This window comes from Aulonocara sp. 'chitande type north' Nkhata Bay, linkage group LG4, assembly GCF_057382095.1.
Source record: "Aulonocara sp. 'chitande type north' Nkhata Bay isolate Kocher_YH1m ecotype deep benthic linkage group LG4, A_spYH_male_GT1.1, whole genome shotgun sequence".
NCBI classification, from domain to species: Eukaryota; Metazoa; Chordata; class Actinopteri; order Cichliformes; family Cichlidae; genus Aulonocara; species Aulonocara sp. 'chitande type north' Nkhata Bay.
This window is the reverse complement of record NC_141347.1, coordinates 6990133-7015210: the sequence shown is the minus strand read 5'-3', so window position 1 is coordinate 7015210 and position 25078 is coordinate 6990133. Positions and strand designations below refer to the sequence as shown.

Below are 25078 nucleotides of genomic sequence, written 5' to 3'. Positions count from 1 at the left end.
CACCCTTGTCCCACATTGCCCTGGATTTTGTAACAGGACTCCCGGTTTCGGCAGGAAAGACTACCATACTCACAGTCATAGATCGGTTTTCTAAGGCAGCACACTTTATAGCTTTAGAGAAACTGCCCACAGCAGCAGAAACGTCTAGGCTACTAATTGAACATGTCTTCAGGCTTCATGGCATTCCAGTAGAAATAGTTTCAGACAGAGGTCCACAATTCTTGTCCCAAGTCTGGAGATCTTTTTACACCGCTTTAGGGGCCAAGCCTTGCCTGAGCTCTGGGTACCACCTGCAGACTAATGGCCAGACAGGATGTTTGAATTGGGAGCTCAAGGCCACACTCCACTGCATAACCTGTCAACTTTGGCCACTTATCTACCATGGGTGGAATATGCACACAACACGTTAACAACATCCGCTACCAGGTTGTCACCATTTGAAGCCTCATTGGGATATCAACCACCACTGTTTCCTGAGCAGGAGGCTGATCTCGCTGTCCCCAGCAGTGCTGCTGTCGGGTCTGGACTCGTAAATGGGAGGCACTATTATGTACAGTAGCCCATCAACGTCGCTATGCCAACTGGCGACGGTCACCAGCACCAACATACTCACCAGGACAGAAGGTGTGGCTGACTGCTAAGGACATCCCTCTCAGAGCGTCCTCCTGGAAAAATGTCCCCTCAATTCATTGGTCCCTATACAGTGGATAGCCCCACAGCTGTCAAGCTCTGTTTACCTCCAGCCTTACAGATTCACCCTGTTTTTCATGTCTCCCAGGTGAAACCGGTACTGTCTAGCCTCCTTTGCCCGCCTCCTGACCCCCCGCCTCCCACCTTGCTCATCGACAGACACCCAGCCTTCACCGTCTGGCGTATCCTGGATGTGCGGTGGCGGGGTAGAGGGCAGCAGTTTTTGGTGGACTGGGAGGGTTACAGGCCGGAGGAATGTTCTTGGGTACCTCGATCGTTGATACTTGACCCTGTGATGATCTCTGACTTTTTCAGGTAAGCCGCGGGGCGGATTCTGGTCGGCCGCCAGGAGGCATCCATTGGGGGGGGGGCAGTTCCACCTCTGGGAGGAAGCACCATGCTCCTGCTCATTGCTGGCACCTGTGGGTAATTAAGCCGTGGATTTATAAGGCCAGCGCGCTCAACCTCTCTTCGCTAGATTCTCAGCTAACCACAGTTGCTGCAGGCCAGCTCTGTGTTTTGTACACATCTTAGCAAACTACCTTGTCTCACCTTGTATCTCTCTTTCATAGCTACACACCAGATTACCAGAAGCAAATCTCTGCCATAGAACCCCCATCCGGACGCTGGACCTCCCGACAGTCTCACAGTTTTACTCACTCCACGCACCTGCCTGCCTCCCTGCCTCAATGTCAGGAATTTCGGATTACTTACCACTCACCTGGACCACTCTCCCCTGCATGCTACTGATCCACCCGCGGCAAGTAGGCAGTGCAAAGGACTATTCAGAACAAATAGCTGCCAGTATTCCTCCGGAACCATACCTAAATAAATGTACTCTAGTTTCAGTGACTCTGACCCCTTCCCAGGACCCAGCCATCCAGTCTGACTCTCCCTTTGGCCCAAACCACAGAACTGCAGTTTCCACAGTTGAAAAATCACTGATTGTTTACATAGCTCAGGTCGCATAAGCGCCCCTTAGTTTTGGTGTTTGTTCTTAGCACAAGTTAAAGACACGACTCAGTTTTCTAGTTTTGTTCGCTTACACTTTTTGTGAATCATAAACGTTGTCACTTAAACGTTCTCTGCGTCATGCATTTCAGTTTGTTTTTTTTTAGTCAGCCTCGGCCGTGACAGGATGGAAGCCACTGACACGAAGACAAGAAAGCTCCTTACCATGCATGGAGGGTTTCACCCCAAGTCCAGCAGCCTCGGACTGTATGGTAACTGGAAGGAGGAAGCAGAGGACTACTGAGTGTCATAACCACTATGTAGGATGAAACAATAAGATCCCCAAGTACAGTAGTTTAATCTACGAATAATACATTTTTGGAATTGGTCTTTATTTTTTAAAAGCCATATGTGTTTGGATTTTTTATAAGCATTCAAACTGAACATTTTACTTCTTTGCGTCTTTAAATTAAAAGAAATTGGTACTTTTTGGGAGGTTGGTGGGGGTATATTATCATGGAGTTTCAGCCTTGTTCAGATTAAGTTTGAGAGTATTTTGACACCTGCCATGTTTGGTCTGTTTAAATCATACTTTGTTTTGTTTTACCCATTGTTGTGTTTGTTTTGGTCACCATCCATGTGTGATTATTGTTTTCACATCTGCACATAGACCTTCTGGAGGAGGTGGTCATGGCATGGTTCCAAATGATCTCCAGAGCAGTTCATTTATGGTGTGAGCGTAACCCAACCCTGATCTAAACCAAGTAAAAGGTGTACAAACAGTTTGAGAGGGTGAGACAGGGCATGAGGAAGTGGTCTATATAGACAAAGTCTGAGGAAGAAGAGAGAAAGTGATAATGAGAGAAATGATAGAGCAGGCAGCATGATTAGGTGTTTGTAGATGCCGAGTGAAGGGAAAGGAAATGAGAGATAGAGATATACTGTTAAGTGCGACGTTGTCACCCATTTATGGTGATCATGTCAAATACTAAGCTTCTCTCTCTGTCACTCGGTCTCTGTGTGTGTGTGGTTCTTTGACTGACATGGAGGAAAACTAGAAAGCTTGTCTTTCCCTTTTACAATCACATGTTCACTCTTATCCCTCTTGTTATCTCCTCATGCTCTTACTTCTCACTGCTCTGGTTGTTTACTCTCCTTTTTCTTTCTACTCATTGTTAATTATACCCGCCATCTTTGATTCTTGTCTTCCCTACATTCTCCACCAGCACTCCTGGTGCTGAAAATCACACATAAAATCAATGTGTGTTTTAGATTCAGTTTATATTGTTAGCCCTTGACATTGTTTCAGAAGCTAATGATATGTTTTCCCTGGTAAAAAGCCAGACTTAGTTTCCACAGTATTTGATTTTGTATTAGCTAAAAGTCAACTGAAAAACAAAATTTAGAGATAAACAAAAACCAACACCTCAATGATCCTAGGACCTTGAAAAGAAAGGCAACTGGACTTCAAGTTACTTGAAGATGTTTCACCTCTCATCCGAGAAGCTTCTTCTGTTCAATTTATTTACTTTATTTTATTTAGAAAGAGGGGCAATACATGCTAATGAACATTTTAACAAATGTAAATATCCCAGATTATAGTCTTGGACTAATTTCCACCTGCAGACACTCTGGCAGGTTGGTGTTACACACAAGTTAGTAAAAACATACAGAGACACTATTTAGTCATGTGACAAGGACAAAAACAGTGATCACACTGTACTAGAACAAACAATAACACGAAGCGTGGACACAGAGGACAATATAAATAACAATAACCAAATACTGGAGATTCCCAGATATTTAGTGGGAGCAGCAATGGGATTTGTCCCTTAAGACGGCCCTTGACATACAAGGTGTGAAAAAGGTTGTTGTCATTATCAGCAAAGCTTTCCGGTGAAGCCATTGTGAGACTTGCCTCTCTCTATCATGTGATCTATTGAGATCAACTGACACAAGCTGTGAGTGGGTGTTCAGGCGCCTGGGGAAAGATCTCAAAACTAGATTGTAGGTGGCAGACAGTTGGTGTCATAAACCGCCCCTTCTATTCAAGAATGATCGTTCACAGTAGACAGAAGTAGGCTTCTGTCACTCTTCTTTCATGCTATCTAAAATGAGAACAATGGTGTCCTCAAAAGAGTGACCTTGTGCATCTGAGTCTTGTCCCGTCGAGGTGGCTCTTCTACTACGTTGTTTAGTTTGTTTTTTGGAGTTTTGGGATAAACCAGTGTGTAGCTAGGCTTGGAGTGCACTGGGATGTCATGCTTGGAGAATATTTGCCCGAGTTTCTCTGAAAAAACTTGCCCCATAAGGGATGACAGTGTTGTTTCGTTTGCCATTCTGTTTCTACTTAATTGGTGTCTCAGCTTCTTTACTGTGCATCTTTGCTAATTTGATGGAAGCCTAATTGGGATAAACATGCTTTAAGAGCTTTCTTTATGTGTTTGTTCCTTTTCCTTCCCTTCTGGATTAGAAGGAACATTTCTACCCAGTGTTGCAGATTCCTGATTACTCCACGTTCCAGAGGGTGGTTGGAAGCAAAGAGATGGTATTGGTCTGTGTATGTGGGCTTCCAGTAAACTTCACTGTTGAGGTTTCCATTTTCCTCAATGTGCACAGCACAGTCCAGAAACGGCAAACTATTATCCTTTGTATTTTCCCTGGTGAACTTTGTTTCTATCCACTGAGTTGATGTGAACAGTGAAAGCTTATATTTCTTTGGTTTTGATTTGGCCCAGGTGTTATTAACATATCTGTACCAGTGAATAGGTTCTCTCTTTGAAAGAGCCAAGAGCTTTAGTTTCCACTTTCACATTGGGAAGCCCATGGCACATCTATGTTTTTGTCTGTAGAAACCCTCATTGGGTATAGGATTGGGCCTATAGGATTTTGGAGTTAGAGTTAGAGGTACATGGGAGGCCAAGCGGAATGCAACTCGGACAGTGGCTCAAAAAAAATTTTGATGTGGGATGAGTTCGGTGGGGCCATGGAAAAAGACTTTTAACTGCTTCAAGGTGATTCCAGAAAACAATCAATTCAATTCAATTTTATTTATATAGCGCCAAATCACAACAAAAGATGCCTCAAGGCGCTTCATAGATACAGAGAAAAACCCAACAATCATATGACCCCCTATGAACAAGCACTTTGGCAACAGTGGGAAGGAAAAACTCCCTTTTAACAGGAAGAAACCTCCAGCAGAACCAGGCTCAGGGAGGGGCGGGGCCAACTGCTGTGATTGGTTGGGGTGAGAGAAGAACGACAGGATAAAGACATGCTGTGGAAGAGAGACAGAGGTTAATAACAGATATGATTCAATGCAGAGAGGTCTGTTAACACATAGTGAGTGAGAAAGGTGACTGGAAAGGAAAAACTCAATGCATCATGGGAATCCCCCGGCAGCCTACGTCTATTGCAGCATAACTAAGGGAGGATTCAGGGTCACCTGGTCCAGCCCTAACTATATGCTTTAGCAAAAAGGAAAGTTTGAAGCCTAATCTTGAAAGTAGAGATAGTGTCTGTCTCCTGAATCCAAACTGGAAGCTGGTTCCACAGAAGAGGGGCCTGAAAACTGAAGGCTCTGCCTCCCATTCTACTTTTAAATACTCTAGGAACAACAAGCTCCCTCGCACAATGCAATCTGGATTTGCCGCTTATCTGTATTCTAATTTTAATAACTGTACAGTACTCTGCTTTGGTAACTATTGTCCATGATGTAAATATGTAAAAATTGTGTTTCTGTTCTGTTTTATGTGTGGGGTTTTTTTGTTTTTGTTTTTTTTTTCTTTTTTGCTGCTGATACAACCAAATTTCCCCTTGTGGGACAATTAAAGGATTATTCTATTCTATTCTATTCTATTCTATTCTATTCTATTCTATTCTAAGTAAGCCTGCAGTGTGAGAGCTAAGTACTCTAATAGGGTGATAAGGTACTATAAATAAAGATGAATATGCATGGCAAGACATACATTATTCATTGTCTAATAAAACAATAACCATAACCTCAGAGCCAAAATAACAACGGAATAGCTTTGGGACCACTCTGTGAATGTCTTTGACAGGTCCAGCCAGAGCCAAGACTTTATCCCAATTAACCATCTCTGGAGAGCTTTGAAAATTCAGTTCAATTTTATTTATACAGCACCAAATCTCAACTGCAGTTGCCTCAAGGCACTTTATATTGTAAAGTAGACCCTGATACTTAGCTCACCCGCCACCGCTCTCTCCAACCATGTCCACCACATCTCACAGGATGGGCGAGGTGGATGACCCACAGAACCACTGCAGAACCACTGCTGCTGCTTCTGTAACTGTCATCTGGAGACAGGGAACGAGGTTTTTGAGTCATTGCCTATACTGGAGCTAGTGGTCCTTGAGCAGATGATGAGGCTCCTGGTGACTGGAGTGGATTTGGTGTGTTGGAGAGGGCCATGACCTTTCCAGAGGACCACTTAGCAGCATGGTGGCCTGGCACAGAGGAAGAAACATCCGACCCCCACAATCTGGCATAGATGCCTCACACTAACACTCTCCCCACTGTTTTTCTCCTCAGATCTCAGTGGGAACAGGTGTTGCTCCTGACTCACGTGAATTTGTGCAAACATCAGCGCAGGAGAGCTGGAAGTGCACGCAGCCCGAACTCTTCTGCAGGGAGTGTCAGCTCATAGAGGTGGGATCCTTGTGGCCGGCCCAGACTGGAAGGACGTACAAAGTTCTGGTGAGGTGCCAGGGTGTGGTACACAATAGGCTATGGTGGACTCTACCAAACCCTGCTTCAGCCTGGGTTGTTGTTGGGTGGGAATTAGGTGTGTACATAGTGACTTTCACAAATATCCAGTGGTGTTAGGTTAAAATGTATAGAGTTGGGGCAGTGGTTAGCTCCTTTCTTGGTCACCCCTTATTTCTTGGGATGGATTGGGCTGAGTTTAATAAGCTGGTGGGGCAGCGCTTATGACTGGGAACGACTTGTGGTATCTGTGCTGAGGCTGTCCAACACTGCTACCAGGGAGGAGAAATCCACAGGGCATTTTCAGGAGACCCTGCCACTTCCTGTGATTAAATCCAAGGAATATTTTCCATTGGAGCAGTCCTTTGGTGACACTCTACACTCAACGTTGGTTTAAGAAATAAACATTAAGGGTCACATGGTGTGTGCTGAGGCAGAACAGTCCTTTGTGATAATTAGGCACAGGCTAGTATGACACACTGGAGAGAGAAACTGAGTCATTTGTGCTGAAAAGGCATCTCACAGGCAGCTTATTTTAACCTAACGGTCAGCCACATGAGGTCTGATATTATTTGTTGGTGGTACCCCTGTGCAGCAATTTTGCAGGAAGTCTGGCACAGGCACTGTTTCAGATCATCTCCCGAGTTAGCATGCGTAAAAGATATTGACCAGAACACCTTATTCAATACTTGCACATTAAAGGAGCTGCATGAATTACTGGTTCTTTAGGGAATTCAGACTAGCACCTCAGTACTAGTCTGAAAGGCATGGGAATGATTGGGGATGTGGGGATGCAAGAAGCTGTGATTGACAGCCAAGAAGTGGCAGTGTTCTGGTGACAGCCATAGTTAGAGCAACTTTGCCATAAAGCCGAGGGCCACGTCTTTGAAGCTGGGAAGTGAAGTGTGCAAAGCAAAATAAAAAACCTGTGTAAACTGAAACTGCTGTGTCAGACTGTGTATGTTGGACACACACAGTAGCTTTCGTGTTACAATGTTGTTTGACTGAGGAGACAGCTGCTTCTTTCTTGAGAGAGAAACAATGGAGTTTTATATCTGAGAGAAACCGCAAAAGGTAGCTGAAAAGTTCACATGAGTATATTCTATTCATGGAAGGAGGATACAACATAGGACTACCTTTCCATTTAATCACTGGATTGTGGTGAAATGGAAATGGAAAGAGTTTATATTAATCTTTGCTCGTAGTGCCCCATAGAAAGCTTTCCAAAGAGCTCTGGGCCTTTCTCAGAAATTATATCTACTGAAAGTCTGTTACTGAGAAAGACATGTTGGACCAATACATGAGCTCTGGCAACACTTTGCTAGACCCGCCCCTGCACAGTTACCAGCTGTCAGCTGCTTAGAAAAGGATCCTGGTGTTATTTGTCTCTCAGAAACTGTTCATAACTTCAACTCATCCATGTGACCTAAAAGGTAAACCTGTTTCTCCATCACCTGTTCAGCTCTGATGATTCAGTAAGGACATCTCCTGGTTTCATCTTCATGTTTCCCTCTCACCACATATCCAAACTGACATCATGACCAGCAGCTTTACAGCTGTGGCTCCAGCAAACATCAGCTGATACTAGAAATTAATATTAAATAAATTCTAACAACAGCTGATCAAACGTGCTGCTGTTGTTTAGCGCGACAACCGGTGGTTTCCTCTTTCTGGCGCAAAGTGGGCGATAAATAAACAAGAGAGACGATCAGCTGATCATTGATCAGTTTCATGATTGAAGTAGCAACAGGAGAGGGAGGGGGAGAGAATGAGAGAAGAAGAGGCAGCTGTGCAGCAAAGACACAGAATAACTCCAGCTTTGTGTCTTTTTCATTGTAGCTAAAGTCCGGGACAAACTGTGTTCCTTTTCACCTCAACACGAAATGCGTAATATTTTCTCTGAATACGAGACGATTCCGTCTTTTTACAGGACGGTTGGAAACTCTACTAACTAACCTTGTGAATTAAATAAAGTTCACTATCAGTAACATCATAGCACCCACCCAGCTATATAGAAACTCCGTCATGCTAGCTAGCACGCAGTACGAGTTATTGTAACTGACTGTAAAAAGTCAGCACAACAAAGTCAAAGGAGCTTGTAAAGAAAAACGTTTGGACTTCTGTAAGTTGCTTGAAGACGTTTCACCTCTCATCCGAGAAGCTTCTTCAGTTCTAAGGTCAAATGGTGGAGAGTCCCAGATATAAACCTAGTGGGAGTTTCTCCCCACAGAGGGACAAAGGACCCCTGATGATCCTCTAATCGCCTTGTGAAACCTGGACCCACCTTAATCATGCGAATTCCTGAGATCAGATGGCCCATGGTATGCCCAATGGCCAGTCCAGCTATGGTCGTGCCATCAGTTAACCCTTCGCGTACCAACTGTGGCACGCGTGCCTAGGGTTGCCGACCCCTGGTGTAGACGTTAACTATATTAACAATAATTCACTGTCCAACCTTAAATCCTCTCAGGTCTGTGGCTCAGAGTTTTACTGGCCCATATACATTTTTATTGGCTTGTGAAAAAAGTTGTAATTTTTATATTTTTAAATATCAATGTAATTTAATTGAGACGCCAGGCCCCCCTTTAGACTCACCCCTGTTCACTTATAAAATAGGATGACTGCTGTCAGCCATTACTAAGCTGTATAAGTTAAACATAGTATCAGATGAAGTTAAGAGTTCATCTGCATATTTTAATGCAAGTTCTGGAGACTTGCTGCAGACTTTTTGCTGGTAAAACAAACAGCAGAGTATGGAGCAACTACAAGGTTTGTTGATCAGGTGCTTTGATGAAGGACTGCCGCTAGCTTTTCCCAGTAATTATTTTAATAGTGATTAAAGGAAAGCGCTGCTGTTTTGAATGCTAGAAACACATTTTCTTTCACTTTCCCTGCACTCACCATCTGAGTAAGGGCTCTGTCTCTTCCTCTTCAGCCCCTACTTGGTACCATTAGTACCTACTTGGATCGACTCGGCATGGTTTGCCACGGCTTTCAGGGTTTTCTATTAGGTCATACTATTATTTTACTCTGGCGCAGTTCCAAGCAGGTATTAAAATGTGAAGTCATCAGACTGCATGCCACCAGTTGGGTACCACAACGGCTGAAGTGGGGCAAATCGAATAGATTGGAAGTGGTATAGTCAAATGGACACAATCTATGGGCACTGACTGGCGAGCATCAGGAGGCAGAGTGGCCCCGACTTGGACACGGCATTTTTAGAAACTATGGTGAAGGACGGTGAGTGCTTCGTGTGTTCAAACATAATAGTACTTGTCGCGTGTTGAGTTCACTTTGAACAAGCCTGGACATTTTTTAATAACGCCATTGTCTACTTGCTGCAATAAAAACTCCATGCTCTGCATGTTGTTTTGTGCTAGCTGTGCATTAACTTCCTCTTCTGAGGGGTCATTGTAAAGCCATATGAGCAACATCTGATGAACACTACTAGTATTAATACGGGTTCATTTTTTCATTTATGTTGTAATGTCATGTCGTGTGTGTCCTTATGCTATGCATGTCTTATGTTTCAGAAATGCTTTCTACATGTGAGGGTTTTTCGTCCACCACCATTAGTCTTGACCTCCCTTGTCTGTGATTCAGTTCTGGTTGACGGCGTCGACAGCTACACCTTTTGGCATGACACAGAAACTGCTCATCGCTGGTAGGACACGATGATAGGTTTCATACTATAGAGAAAGAAGTCCAAACCTGACCTCACAAGTGTTCCCATGGAGATGCAGGCAGATGGAGATGTGTTAAACCAAGATCAGTGGGAACACCACATCCAGCTGCCGCTCAATGAGGCACGGGAGCAGGAAGTTGCCCTGCGAAGGGAGGAAATGGCACAGGCCACGGTCTTCAACCAGGCATTCCTCAGTGTGCTTTGCAGCCTCACACGAGCAATGGATGGCCACTCAAGTTTCACCTCACCCCTAAACTTTCCACATTGGAGATTAAAAAAACAAATTTATACTTTATATAGGTTTGTACCCCTCTGTTCCAGGAGAGTCTTACCAAAAACTTAGCTGTTGCAAATAATAATAATCACTAATTTGTACATATTTGTAAGTATTTCAAGCCTATAATGTGTGTGCATCACGGTTTGTTGTATTTAAGCAGTCATTACTAAATGACATTTTTCACCAAACTTTTGTTGCCCAGTAATAAACGCTGTGTCTTTGTCGTGTGATGTCACCACACAAAAATGTGGTGTGTCCATAATTCTGTAAAGTGATTTACACTACAGGAGATTTATCCCACAGCCGGACAACTGTTAGCATTTCAGTGATGTGAAAAATGTAACAGCCCACATGAAAACACAGAATAACCGCAAAAGTAAACAAACTTTATCATTTCTATTTCATTTGGCATCTAACAGCAGTATTCCTGTAAGCACATGACAAGGGGTGAGAATAATATCATTAACTGGAGCACAAGAAGTGAAGCAGAGCGTCTCGTACATGCACGTTTAGCTCCTCCTCTGTACCACCCTGTCCTACAGCTACCACAGGCTCTTGTCCTGCAGTGGCAGGTACATCCCATTGTCATCATCTTCATTCATTGTCTTTGAAAAGCAAGAGGAGATGAACAGATCCAGTAAATGCACTTTTATCTGGTATCGTTTGGTATCGTAATCTGTCTTAATCTATTTCTATTTCAATGTTGTGTTCTGTGTTTTTTTTATTTATTATATGGGGGAAAAGTTCTGTCATCCTTGTGCTGAGAGGTCTGTGGTCATCCACCTGTTTTGTTCTAGTAAACCCAACTTTCAGGAACACCCTTTAGGGCTGTTCAGTTTTAGCACCACTGAGAGTCAACAAGTCTGGTCTCAAGTCACTTTATATTGTAAGGTAAAGACCCTACAGTGTTAATTTATGACAAATGTTCACTCAGATTCATCAATGAAGTAAAACTGACTGTATGCATATACAGGATATTTGGATATTAAAGGATATTGTATCATGGGTGAACAGACCAGAATGAAAGCCACATCTTAAGCATTTGACTGAGGCACAACAATCAAAAGGCAATGATTGCAGCTTAAATGTACTCTGGATAATCTTAAATGTGCAAATATTGTTACAGTTTTGTGTTTTTCAGGTGTCCTGTTTGAAGAAAACACTTTAAAGTCACTTTAATACATGCATATGTAAAGAAAAAAGAAAAATGCTCCACCTCCATGTATTAGCTGTTAAGTAATTTTATGATGAGGATGGATGCTGTCATTGTTTTTCAGTATAGTTTTGAAAATTAAAGGATATTTAACATTAAATGTACCAATGTTGTTGTTGTTTACTAAACACGGATTAATTTAAGTTTAAATTTAAAAACTTTTGAACAAATGGTGTACGAGGTTTTCTGTTTGTCTACGCATTTTCCTTTTTGCACTGTACAACACTTTCAGTAAGACAACAACTGTAAATCGACCCCCCCCCCCCCCCCCCCCCCGTCTAATCCATTATTGTAAAGTTAAATGCTATTAAGAAATGATCAGAAAAAAGAGGGTTTTCAAGAATTACTGTTCTGCTCCATTTTATGCCATTCGTCGGAACAAGAGCTAGAGTGTGATTAAAGTGGTGCGTAGGTTCTTTGATTATTTGTCTTGTCATATTTAGACAGTTGAGTCTAATAATAGATTAAATGCTAACTGTCAGCATTTAATAGATTAAATGCTGACAGTTAGTGTAACTCAGGGGGGTTGATTCATTTAAACTAACATAATCATCCTGTTGTAACCAAGTTTTTGTATAGCACGGTAAATTTTTTTGTTGATCAGTTATTATTCATGGATTTACAGGGTCTTAGAAGAGAGAGACCTAATGTTTAATAATCCACATTTCATTGTGTTACTCTTTGGTGCAGATGTGGATGCTGTATTGTTCTTTCTTTGTGATTTTTTTATTGGTAATGTTTCAGTTGGGTTTTTTTTTGCAGATTTTTGGTGTGTTTTGTGGTGGTTTAGAAGCAGACACAGTCCAAAGGGGATGGGTGTTGGGAACAAAAAACATGCTGTGGAAGAGAGCCAGAGAATAATAATAAGTAATGATTCAATGCAGAGAGGTGTATAAACATATGGTGAGTGAGAAAAGTGACTAAAGAAGTACTACTCAGTGTATCGTGGGAATCCCCAGCAGCCTACACCTATCGCAGCCTAACTAAGAGAGGATTCAGGGTCACCAGCCCTAACTATATGCTTTAGCAAAAGGTTTTAAGCCTAATCTTAAAAGTAGAGAAAGAACATCACAGCACAGAGTTACAAAGAGAGTTACATGTCTTTGGAATGGGTTGATTCTGTGTTCTGACTTCACTGACCTTTATTAAGTAATTCTTGGTACCAGTTTACGAAAACAGAGAACAGCTTTGGTCAGGTCCTGGCAGACGCATCATGATAGACCTATTTATTTCTTCTAGACTGAACCACTGTAATTCATTATTTTTGGGCTTTTACCCCATCTGTTCAAGGATTGGCTTGTGCCACCATTTGTCTGCCACCTAAAAATCCAGTTTTAAGATCCAATCCCAGACACTTGACACAGTGGTTATCAGAGGCATCGTAACATTTCATCACTCATCCATGACACTGGAGAGTACTGAAAAAGTTACTTGGATGAGTAATCAATTGTTTTTTTTAAATGTTTCTATATGTTTTGTAAAAGAATTACAAAATGAACTTGTAAATTAATTTATTAATGCAGATTTTATTTCACAATTCATTATTGAGCACAAAAGGCTTTATGTTGATGCGTGTGACTCTTCTGGTCCTCCATAACCAGCAGCCTAGGCCTATTGCTGCACAACTAAGGTCAGCTGATGCAGCCCGAACTATATGCTTTGTCAAAAGTTTTAGGCATGATCTTAAAAGTAGAAAGGGTGTCTGTCTCCTGAAACCTGATTCCACAGAAGGAGGATCTGAAAGCTGAAGGCCCGGCCTCTCATTCTAGTTTCAATCAACTACAATCAACTGAAGGCTTTTCGCAGAGTTTTAGGACAGCCAAAAAATAGTGAATTACAGTACTACAGCCTAGCCCTCCGGTTTTGTGCACCCCCACCCCCCTTACTTTAGTGTTCCCAATCAAAATTGACTGGTCCTTGTTAGCTGCTATTAAATTAGCACAAAAAACACTTTTCACCACCAAATTCTTTATTCAACATTCTTTAGCTGTGAACAATGTCTCAAAGTAGTGTTTAACTTGAATACATAGAATTAGACATAACATAACTGCAGTAAAAATACAAATAGGCACTGAAAATGTATTACAAAATGAACATGTAATGTAAAAAACAAATTAAAGACCAAACTCAACATGAAGCTGTGAGTACAGGACACATTCTGCTTGGCCTCCATTGCCTGTCTCCGAAGTCCCACAGGGTTAACCAAACCCGATAGGATTCCTTCTTCAGCCTGATTGCTCTGTTCACCTCAAGTGTCCAACGTCTGGTTCAGGGGTTACCATCAAGACAGGCAGCTCATTGCAGCAGCTCATTGCAGCAGTTTCCACAATGGAAGTGCTGAATATGCTCCATTCGGACTTAATGTCCCCAGTCTCCCTCAGAATGCTGTCAAAGTTCTGGCAAAGGTTGGAGGCCTCTGTTAGGCATTCCCAGAGTGTCCTCACAATACATTTAGTTGTGCCAGGTTTATCCAGCATTCTCCCTCACCACCTGATCCAACTCACCATCAGGTGGTGATCAGTTGATAGCTCATCCCTCTCTTCACCTGAGTGTCCAGAACAAATTGCTGCAGATCCGATGATACGATTACAAAATCAATAATCAACCTGCAGCCTAGAGTGTCCTGGTGCACTTGTAAATAACCTTATGTTCAAACATGTTGTCTGTTATGGACCAACAGTGGTTTTCACAGTAACAGAACACCCCACAGATCAGGCAAGCCATTCTTCCTAATCTCACCCCTCCAAGTATCACTGTCATTACCCACATGAGCATTGAAGTCTCCCAGAAGGATGACAGAGTCTCCAGGGGGAACACCCTCGAGCACCCCACCTAGGGACTCGAAGAGGGCTGTGCACTATGAAAGTTCATTAAACACATAATTGTAGATGACAGTCATGGTCAGGCACAGGGAACAAATCCTCTTGTCCACTGGGAAAAACTTTAAAATACAGGAAGTGACCAAGGAGAAACTAAGATACCTACCCCAGCCCACCACCTCACACCGAGGGCCACACCAGACTGGGCCAGAGACCAGCCCCTTTACAGGAGACTGGTTCCAGAGCTCAGGCCATGCGTTGAGGTGAGCCCAGCTATATCTAATCAATACTGCTCAACCTCACGCACTATGCTAAGGCTTCTTCCCCATCACAGAGGTGACATTCTGTGTCTCAATTGCAAGCCATGATAGCTAGGCATTGGTCCACAAGGGTCTCTGGCCCTGGCCGCCGCCTGGCACACACTGCAGCCGACCCTATGGGGACTCCTGTGGGTGGTAAGGCCTACAGGAGGGTGGGTCCATGTCTCTTCTTCGTGATGATCTGGCCAGTCCCCATGGACGAAGGCCTAGCCACCAGGTGCTCTCCCTCTGGTATCTTCCCCAGGACTTGAGACACATTTTGTAGACCATCAGCTGGGACTGAACTAGCTAATATTAGTGGCAGGATTGCTTTCTAAATGCTGATAGATTTCAACTCTGTGCCTCTTGGACCTCTCTACTTCATTTGTTCAATACGTTTTACCTGTGTCATATCTCATGATTACAAATAACTTAATCTTTTGACATCTATGGTACGATTTCTTTGTATGTGTGTATAGGATTGGTCGTTACTGACATCTGGTGAGACTTTCATGTCAATAGCACCTTTACAAATATTACTTAGAAAATAAGTAATATGATCAATATTTATTTTCACCTGTTGCATACAAAGAAGGATTAGTTATGGTTTAAACAATGTTTAACACATTATGAATTTTTTAATAATTTAGATATTTTTTGTGTATTTTAGGACATATTGTACATGCATTTATGTACAAGAAGGTTCAATTTGATGGGACCCCCAAAATTTTAAATGAATGTTAAATGTTTTAGGGGTCTCATTTTAATCCAAACTGCCATGTGGTGCTGAAAAAGGTGTCTAGTGTCCAGTCTCATTTGAAGAGTACAGTAAAATGGAGAGGGAGTGTGTGATGATTTTTTTTTTCATTCCATCTTTTCTCAAAAAGCTTTTCAGCACATCAAAAAACCCACATTTGTTTTAACAGGAAACATTTCTCCTCACACATTCACATGCATAAAACTCATGTACCGTGCCACAGCCACATGCAGAGAACACATCTACTGTTGCACACACCCACACGTTAAATGGCCATTACTGAAACAGAACATTGTGCCATTTAAGCTGTCAAGACGTCACTCAGATGTAGCCACTCTATTATTCCTACCCTTCATGTAGGAATAATGTAAAAGTTCCGTATTTTTTTCCAAACACCTCCCTTTGTGTGGATTTTTTAATTTACTTTAAGGCTGTTCATTTGTTGAATTAAATAGATTTGTAGTCTCTTTCTATGTACAGATCTAACTAACATTCACTCACAGCACTGAAAAAGGTTAGAGCAAGTTGTAGGTTTAATATCTTGACCAAAGATATTTAGCCTGCAGACCGGAGCAGAGGGGGATCAAACCACCATCCAGTGGATGATGAGAGTCAAACCTTAAATACTGATCTGTATGCGTAGGTTTACGGTACACATCAGCTTTTAGATGTCCCCCATTACTGATGGAAATCTCATAGTCTAAGAAGGCTAACCTGCCACTGTTCATATCCTCCCTTGTGAATTTGATGTGTTGGTCCACCAAGTTAATGTGACCGGTGAATTGTGGTAGGTCCTGAGATTAAATTTTCACGCAGGTGTCATACACATATCTGAACCAATGACTAGGTGGTGTTCCAGGATAGGATAACAAAGCCCTCTTTTCCACTTCTTCCATGTACAAATTGGCCACAATGGGTGAAACTGGGGAACCCACTCCCATGTTTCTCCCTGTAGGACTGACCCTTGTATGTGAAATAGGTGGAATTAAGACACAGTTCAAACACACTTGGTCGGTGCTGATAGTGGTCTTGTTGCTGAGGTTGGGGTCATCCTGTAATCTCTTACAAACTACCTCCAACACTTCAGTGACTGGAACATGAGTGAAGACAGATGTAACATCGTACAAGACCATGGTTTCATCTGCCTCCATAATGACATCGCTCACCTTCTCAACACAATCCAAGGTGTTCTGGATGCGGTGAGTTGATCATACAGACAATTGGTCTTAAAGGTGCACTCTGTTTATGTTCTTTGGTAAACCATACAGACTTGGTATAGATTCCGCTGGGTATAGCCTGTGGTATGAGGTACGGTCAATAGCCTTGTCTTGTTCTAACTGCTTCAGACAGTCTATCACCGTCTTCCTGTAACCACTTCCTGGGTCTCGTTTCAGGGGCTCATAAGTATTTTTGTCACTGAGCAGTGACAAAATTTTTTCATCATAGCCTTTTTGGTTTAGCGACACAGAGCACCTACCCTTGCCTGCTGGAAGGATAATGATGTTGTTGTCATGACTAACTGATGGGATTGCCTTCCTCTTCTCCATGCTGATGTTGGACGCTGGGGGCTTTGCATTGCTGAGACAGGCTGAAACGTTCATCCATAGTTGCTCTGCTTCCACGTCTGCAATGTTGTTGTATCGAATTGCAGTTTCGGTGGCTGTGATCAGTTCCACTAGAGGGATTTGCCTCAGTGTCACAGCAAAATTCTATCCTTTTGCAAGGATGTTTTTCTCTGTTTTGGTAAGCTGTTTGTGAGACAAACTCTTCACCCACTTGTCCACATCCTCGGTGTGGCATCCTTCTCTCTTCTGGCCACTGAGGACACTCTCCGTATTTTGAGCTAACATTGTGAAACATTAATAACATTTTTATTTCACACTTTTTTTTTTTACTGCATACTGTTCATTCATAGTTCTGATGCCTTCAGTGAGAATTTATGAAAATAAAGAAAAAACATTAAATGTGAAGGTGTGTCCAAACTTTTGATTGGTTGTGTGTGTGTGTGTGTGTGTGTGTGTGTGTGTGTGTGTGTGTGTGTGTTACTGCTGGAGTCTCTGAGACCGTATCGTCGGGAGATTGACTCTCGACTAGGGCATCTGTATCCAGTAAAGGTCCTAATGCTAGTCTCCCCCCCCCCCCCCCCCCCCCAATGCCAACCAAGCCTACCTCAGACAGGAGGTCATATAAGCTCGGATGTTGCTCGGCTTAAGAAGGTCCGCATCTGGTGTTGAGGACACACTGATGAGAAGTCAGTTACCGGAACAAGCAGGCATAAGTGGGCAAGAGATGAAAACAAGGCGCTAATGGATTGGTATAGTGCAAATATCCCAGCAGAAGGGGTTACATGAAAGGAAAGTTGTGGACCTATGGAATGTTTGATACCCAACACCCAGACTGATGGTGAAGCAACTAGTAGCGGCTGACTTGAAAGATAGGATCATGGTGAAGATGGAAACCTGGACCCTCTGTGGCCAATTACCAAGACTGCATCAAGTACCATCTGAAGGTCTACTAAAAATGTAAATGCAGCATTATGCATAATCCCTACAATTGACTACAAGACAGCCTATGACTCAATGCCCCACACATGGATCCTGGAATGCCTAGAACCATACAAGGAACTCATTAGGAACTCAATGGGGAATTAGTGAACAACAATAGAGGCCAACTTCAAGCCAATTGCACAAGTCACTTTTAAGTGCGGGATCTACTAAGGAGTTACCCTGTCCCCACTGCTGGTCTGCATAGGCCTGAAACCCCCCACAGTGAGATCACTGACATGACTGACTATGGATACAGATTACGGAATGACACAATTATCAGCCACCTCCTCTACTTGGATGACATCAAGCTGTAGTAGTAGAAATGTAGTTGGGTGGTAACAAAGAGAGGGAAGACTGTCAGAACTGAGGGGATCGCGCTAGCAGAATGCAACATTGCAGACACTGAGGATGGCTGCAATTACCTACAAATACATTGGTACATACATAATACAAGTACATTGGTTCCCATTTGCTTAGAATCCACTTGAACACAATCATGTATGCTGCTGGGATAATAAACTGGGATAAGGAGGAGATTGAAGCCATTGGCATCAAGCCAAGGAAGGTCATCACCATGCATAGAGGGATCAACCCCAAATCGAGGACCCTGAAACTGTACACTAAGCGAAAGGTACGAGGCCAAGGACTAGTGAGTGTCAGAACCACTGTCCAGGATGGGACAACAAACATCCATGGGTACATCAGAAATATGGCCACAGTCGACCGAAAGTGCTTAGTGATTATCTAATGAAGTAGAGACTGAAGAAGGTGGAGCAAGAGGAGGAACCATCATGCAAGGACAGGCCCCTACATGATATGTACCACCGGCAGATAGAGGACGTGGCTGATACCCAGAAATCCTACCAGTGGCTGTACGCAGCTGAACCGAAAGACAGCACAGAGGCACTAATCATGGTAGCACAGGAGCAAGCTCTGAGCACAAGATCCATCGAGGTTGGGGTCTATCACACCAGGAAAGACCCCAGGTGCAGTCTGTGTGAAGATGCCTCTGAGACTGGATATGCCCCTTATAAATCTGGGCCATCATCATCTTCAGAGTTATGCTGTAACCCATATGATCATTGTTACTGTACATGCACAACAAAATTGTAGGTTCCTCACACCAACTCTGCCAGAATAAACTATAAATAGGACACAACAGGAATGAATGGCAAAGAGGAGAAATACATAGAATCACGCAGAATATATACAAAACAAGAGAAATATATGCAACAACAATAGAAAGGCACACAATAGAGAAGAAGTTGTAAAGTGCTTGGACTCAGACTGTGGCTCGATAAGTTGGTTGGGTGTGAATGGGTGGGATGTGGGGAGGTTGGTGGATGTTTGTTTACTGTCCGAATGGCCCAGGGGAATAAGCTGTTTGTGAGACTGAAGTGTAGGACCTGATTGATGTGAGGCGCTGACCAGAGGGCTGGTAGTGGGTGGGGTACAAGGGGTCACTTGCGATTTCCCAGGCTAGTCGGACTAGAGGATTAATCTTGAATCTTTTTTCAGACCTAATGATTCCTGTATTCTCCTGCAGGTGAGAGGTCAGTGAAAGCAGCAGTACCAGTGGATGGAGATGATGTCCATGCAAAGTAAGTATTCTGTCACCATAGCACCCAGCTCTGGCCTAAGTTCATTGCGGTAGTAATAGCTGTGGGAGGAAAACAGGTGGTTCTTGGAAGAAGTATCTGCATCATTAGAAGAAAAAAGTAAAAGCAGTAGCAACATGAGTTGAAATAGGAGTAGTATCTGATACAAGCAACAGGGATAATTAACAGAAGCAGCACTAGTCGTAGTAGTTGATATAGTAAAAAATAGGTGCACTACAAGTAGCAATATGAGCACTGCACTTATTATTAGGACTAGCTGGTATACAGGTACAGGTAGGTATATTCATAGTAGCAGTGATTAGTAGTAGTAGTCTTGTAATAGTACAAGCAGTATATTGCTGCTTTTGTCATTCATTTATCTATAAAGGAATGCCACTTCTTTAGTAAAAAACGTGGAATTATTAGGACTACCAGCAGCAAAAATCACAGTTACAGTACTTACAAAACAAGCATTAATGGTAGCTGTAGTGGTAGCAATACCAGAATCATTTTAGTAGTTTAGTGCAAATAGCAGTATTTTCAACAGCAGAGGAAGTAGCAGCACTGGCATTAGTTGCTGAATAAGTAGCAGTAGTAGAAGGAACACTAGTGGTAGTACTGAGTGGTAGCATTTAGTATGAAGTTCAGTGTTTAATCCTAGCAGGAAACGTAGAAGTTATAATGAGATGTGGTAATTGCATTAGAAGTAGTATATACTCTAGCAATAACACCAGTACCATCTTTAACCCTCTCAAGGCAGGCGTTGCCGATTTGCAACAGTTAAAAACTAACAACCTGATTACCCCACATACATATTTTATGAGTTTTTTTTACTCAGAAGTACCACTGCAGGACTTGGTTGTGCATTAGCAACAAAAAGTTTAATTTGAGCTTGAGAGGGTTAAAGGTAATGCTACCAATAAAAGGTTGTACTTGTCACAGAAAGATTTGAAGAATTGGTAGTAGTTTAGTAATAGTACTATTCCAAAAATGGTAGAATTAGCAGCACTACATGCAGTTAGACCATTCAGTGAGCTGTGTGAGGCTACTCACTGAAGAGTCTTAGTGCAGCTTGACCTCACCCAGGCTCTATGGCCAGCAGCCCACAAGCTCAAGCTGTGCCCAATAGAAATGGAAGAATGCAGCGACTGGGTTATTCTGTCAGAAACAAGACTTTTTTTTCTGAAGCAATGTTTGAAAAACATACTAACTAGTTATACAGAGGAAAGTTTTGCTAGACGATTGTTTAAGCCATTTAACTACCGATTCGTCTGGTTGTATACTTTGCATTCTTAAAACTGTTTACTTTTTCAACTTTTCAGAAAGTCCTAAAAGCAAACTTCCTTGTTGAGTAAAAATGCGGATTGTGGTACAAAAAGTTGCATGTGCTGGTAATGGCATGAGAAAAATGTTGGAGTAAAGTAGGTAACATTAGCTATACCAGCTTCTAAAAACCCTTGAAAGTCAGACCTGTGTGCATCATAAACAATGACAACAAAAACAAAAAACTCTATAAAACATTTTTTGTTTTATTGTGTTAAGTCTGTGAGAAATTACTATAAGGAAAGGCTTGCACTGAGGTTAACCGCTAGGTCCAGACTTTCATTAGCTGCAGGTGTGCAACCAATGTACCACTTTACAATAGTTGCAGTAGATATTACTGGTTGCAGTAGATGTGTGTTGTTTTCTGCAGTGAGTGAGGCAGACAGCGTGGTGAAGGTGGCAGAGTGGCAGCAGACTTACTATGCCACAGACTCTGGCATCCAATCGGGAGCTACCACAGTGCAGGACGACGAGAGCAGCACTGAGTATAGTGGCAACAAGAAGTACACAAACAGTACTACAACCGGCACTGGCTCTGTACCTGTTAAGGCCACAGTGGGGGGAGGTGGAGACTCAGCATTCAGTGGAGTAGATAGCCCAACAGGTAACACTTTCTGATCAAAATCATTTGATTTTCTTTTTTGTTTGTGCTTTCTGTTTGCTTCCTTTAATAACAGCAGCTTTCGGTCTTTATTGATCTGCATTTTGTGGCTCTTTTTTGTGTCTGGTAACATCATATAATATATTGGTTCATCTTCTTTTTCATAAATGGAATTGAATGCAGGATTTGATTCACATGATTCAGTATCAAATACCACTGGACAGATCACAAGTAAACAAACAAACAAACAAAAAAAACAATTACTGCAGCTTTAATGATAATGAAAATGGTGAAATAGCAGCACACTGACATGCACAGGTTATTGTAAGCAGCTGCAGATAACAGCTTGTTTTCCATTTCCTGTGATTCATCTGTCTTCAATATGAAATAAATCTTCATGGTGCAAGATAATGCATCATGGTAAGTATTAAGAAACTTTGTGTTTTATCTTCATTTCGCTCTGTTTTGCTCTGCTTCAGTCATCTGACAGTCAGGGGAAGAAATAAAATACATTTTTTAAAAATTCACGCATCATCACACCTGTGCTGTTTGTAGACAGCTGGCCATTTCAAGCTCAGTTTGACATTGTGGTGCTTTGAAAATTCTATTCACATATGACATGTGAAGTAAAATGTCAAATGTAGACACAAGCTAGCTAAATAGAAAACTTAGCTGCAGGTTGTAAATGTACTTTTATTTCTCCACTGCATGCATGAAAGTTTAAAGTACATATCTAATAATTTAATTCGTTTTAGGCTACTTTGCAGCCCCAGCAAATTCCATGAAAATCAGAAATAAATACTTGCAGTTACTTTGGATTGTGGTTGTCCTCTGTCGCTTCATTCAGGAGCACTGCCTGTTTCCTTTGACCACTTTTCACATAATCTAGAAAATGTTTAAAATAACACTACAGGTAATTGAACTTATACACTAGTTCATCTCTGCTTTCTTTCAGCATGCCACCCAAATCTTTGTTGTTAAAGTCATTTGGTGTGCTTTCATTTGGGTTTTAAAATCACACTAATTCAATTGAGTGTTTTTCCCCCTTTCCTTTTCTTGAACACTGAACATGGCATGTTCATGGCACATGTAAACCAGCCCATCCTGCCCTCTGCATGTTTCAAACACACCTCCACCAACATACAGTCTTTTGGGATTCAGGAGACTCACTAACTACATCTCATGATTCAAAAGCTCACATCCTCCTGTTTCTGTAATTCAAGGATGAAATTATTGTTTTACAATAATGTATATGTCTTTGTTTCATCCCAGCTGAATTCTTGCAGATACCTGTTAACAGATGTAAATCATTCATTTGAATTTACACAAAACTTGATATCCTTGGACAACAACCGGCTCACTAGATCAGACGGGTGTCTTTACTGCTTTATGGCACCTAACCTTTGGAATGGTCTGCCTAATCAAAAGAGATTAACTTTTTGACAAACTTCTATTACTTAAGTCTACGTAAATGTATATCATGCACAAGTATTCTTTCCTTGGGCCAACTTGCTGACTGACCTCACTAGCATGTTCTCTGTGCTTCTGTGTGTGAAGCTGACAAAGTATTTGTGTTAAAAGTGGAACACAGTTATAACACAGGATTTTCAATTCTATATTGCTTTTTCAAAAATGTTAGCATTTATAAAGGAGAACACTAGAAGTTCAAAATATCTCTTTAAGGGAAAGGTAATGATGATATTTTGTTGGGGGGGGGGTTGTTTGTTTGTTTTTCTTCGCCTGTCCCGTTTGGTTCTTTTGCCATCAGAATTATTGCCAAAAGGCGAAGAAAGATGCCCAACAGATTTACTTTACCAAACGGACCATCCCAGCCTTGCCGTATTGGTCCAATTGATTCACCTTTTCTTTTATTGTCTATTTTATTTTATTTTCACCAGCTAAACATGGGACAGACTTGACTGCAGAAAAGAAAAGGTAGAAAGAACGAGGGGAAGAAAAAACAATGATAAAGGGCAAAAAACAAAAACCAACAAAACAAACAGACAAAAAATACATCTATCAATCACCTGGATCACCTGTTGAGAAAGAAAAAAGAGAAAACAAGCAAAAAAAGAGAGCAATACAATAAACAACATCATTGCGATGATCTATGTGAATATGACAGTCAATACTAAATATTAAACATTATTGTGCAGCACGTAAGATCGACAGAACACAGTGTGCTTTGAGGTAGGAGCCAAAAAGGGTGTAGTTTGTGGGTGTGATCACCCATGTGTACACCTGTGAGCATGGACGCGCTTGTTTTTAAAAGGTTCCTTCATGTAATGATCTGCTAGGGAGTGTGGGGGGGCCACAGCCCCGTCCTCCAGGGCATGAAGCAGGTATGGAGGAGATCAAGACTCCAGACATCCAGAGGCCCCCAGAACACAAGAGACCAAGGAAGACCAACAGAGGGGCAGCCGCGCCACTGTCCCAGAAAGAGCTGAGGAGAGTCCCAGATGAGGGCTCACCCAGCAGCCAGGGAGCAGAAGCCGGGGGGAGGGGGGTTGCAGTGACGTGCCCGTGAGCTCCGCCGGCAGCCAACTGTGCCAGAGTGACCGAGCCCCAGGCCGAGAGGCCGAGGGCACCCCACCCCCGAATTGGCCCAAGTGAACCCCAGGCTCCAGGCCCCGACAAGCAGCCACCAGGAGTGAGCCGGTGGGTACCTGGACGCCCATCCCCAGACACAAAGAACCACCAATGCAGGGTGGGTGTCTGCCACCGGCAGGGGGAGTGGTGGGGGTGGATAGGCCTCCATACCTTGGAGGGCCTGAGATGTCCCCAGAGAGGTGGCGTCTGATACTCGACCTGACATACAGACACAGACATACAGGCACACACAGATACAAACATCCATTCCCACCCTCATGCTCTCATATGCACTTACTCCACACTCACCCAACGTGGAGACAGACATAGAGAGACACTGTACACACGATCACACTCCCCAAGCGTACTCTATGAACCGGGTCTAGGTACCCTTGCCCATGGAGGGGGGAACTGCACCCAGACCCAGGTGGTGTTTCCTTTTTCCCTGCAGTGGGGAGAGGCAGACCGCCCCGACTCCACAGCAGCAGGGAGGCCCCACATTCCAGACCGCAGTCGGACAGCCAACTCCTCCTCCCAGCCCCCCACCCCAACAGGCAACAGAGAATGGGGGTGTGTGAAGACTCCAAACCTCCCTCCACCCGCTCATTGTAGTGTTGATGCATGTGTGTTCTAAGGTGCATTTAAAACCCAGGAGGGCATGGAGCTACCTGCCAGAGAGCAGCAGGTAAGCACATAGCCCCTCTTGATAGCCCTCAATGTAATGGGGAGGGAAGGAAGGCAGGGGCAAGTGGCCCCTCCCTGGGGCCAGCTCCCCCGCTGACCCCAGTAGGCACCCCCATATCCTGCAACCCACCAGGGAAAGGGGGCCCAGGCCCATCCAGACCGGGGCCCAGTTCAGCAGCCCCGCCGGGCCCCACAGATTCCGGGACAGCCCACCAGACCCCACCACAGAGAAATCTGCACCCACCCCGTCATCCACTCATCTCCCAGACAACACAAGACAATAGACGCCCAGGCTGAGTTCTTTCTCCACCTCTCTTATA

At 43.0% G+C, this 25078-nt stretch overlaps 1 protein-coding gene across 4 annotated transcripts in view; it reads left to right on the top strand.

The window, feature by feature from the left end:
• LOC147331871 (junction plakoglobin a-like) overlaps positions 1–25078 on the top strand; it is a 118024-nt gene that overhangs the window by 27009 nt on the left and 65937 nt on the right. For 2 of the 4 annotated variants that reach the window (XM_086288172.1, XM_086288169.1), the window contains exons 2-4: positions 6194–6363; positions 19515–19564; positions 21255–21488. In XM_086288172.1, the coding sequence (XP_086144298.1) occupies positions 19543–19564; positions 21255–21488 (256 nt within the window). In that variant the 5' untranslated portion in view covers positions 6194–6363; positions 19515–19542. Of the gene's footprint in view, positions 1–6193; positions 6364–9900; positions 10032–19509; positions 19565–21254; positions 21489–25078 lie in introns of all 4 variants that reach the window. The other 2 variants (XM_086288170.1, XM_086288171.1) reach the window with 2 other exon arrangements.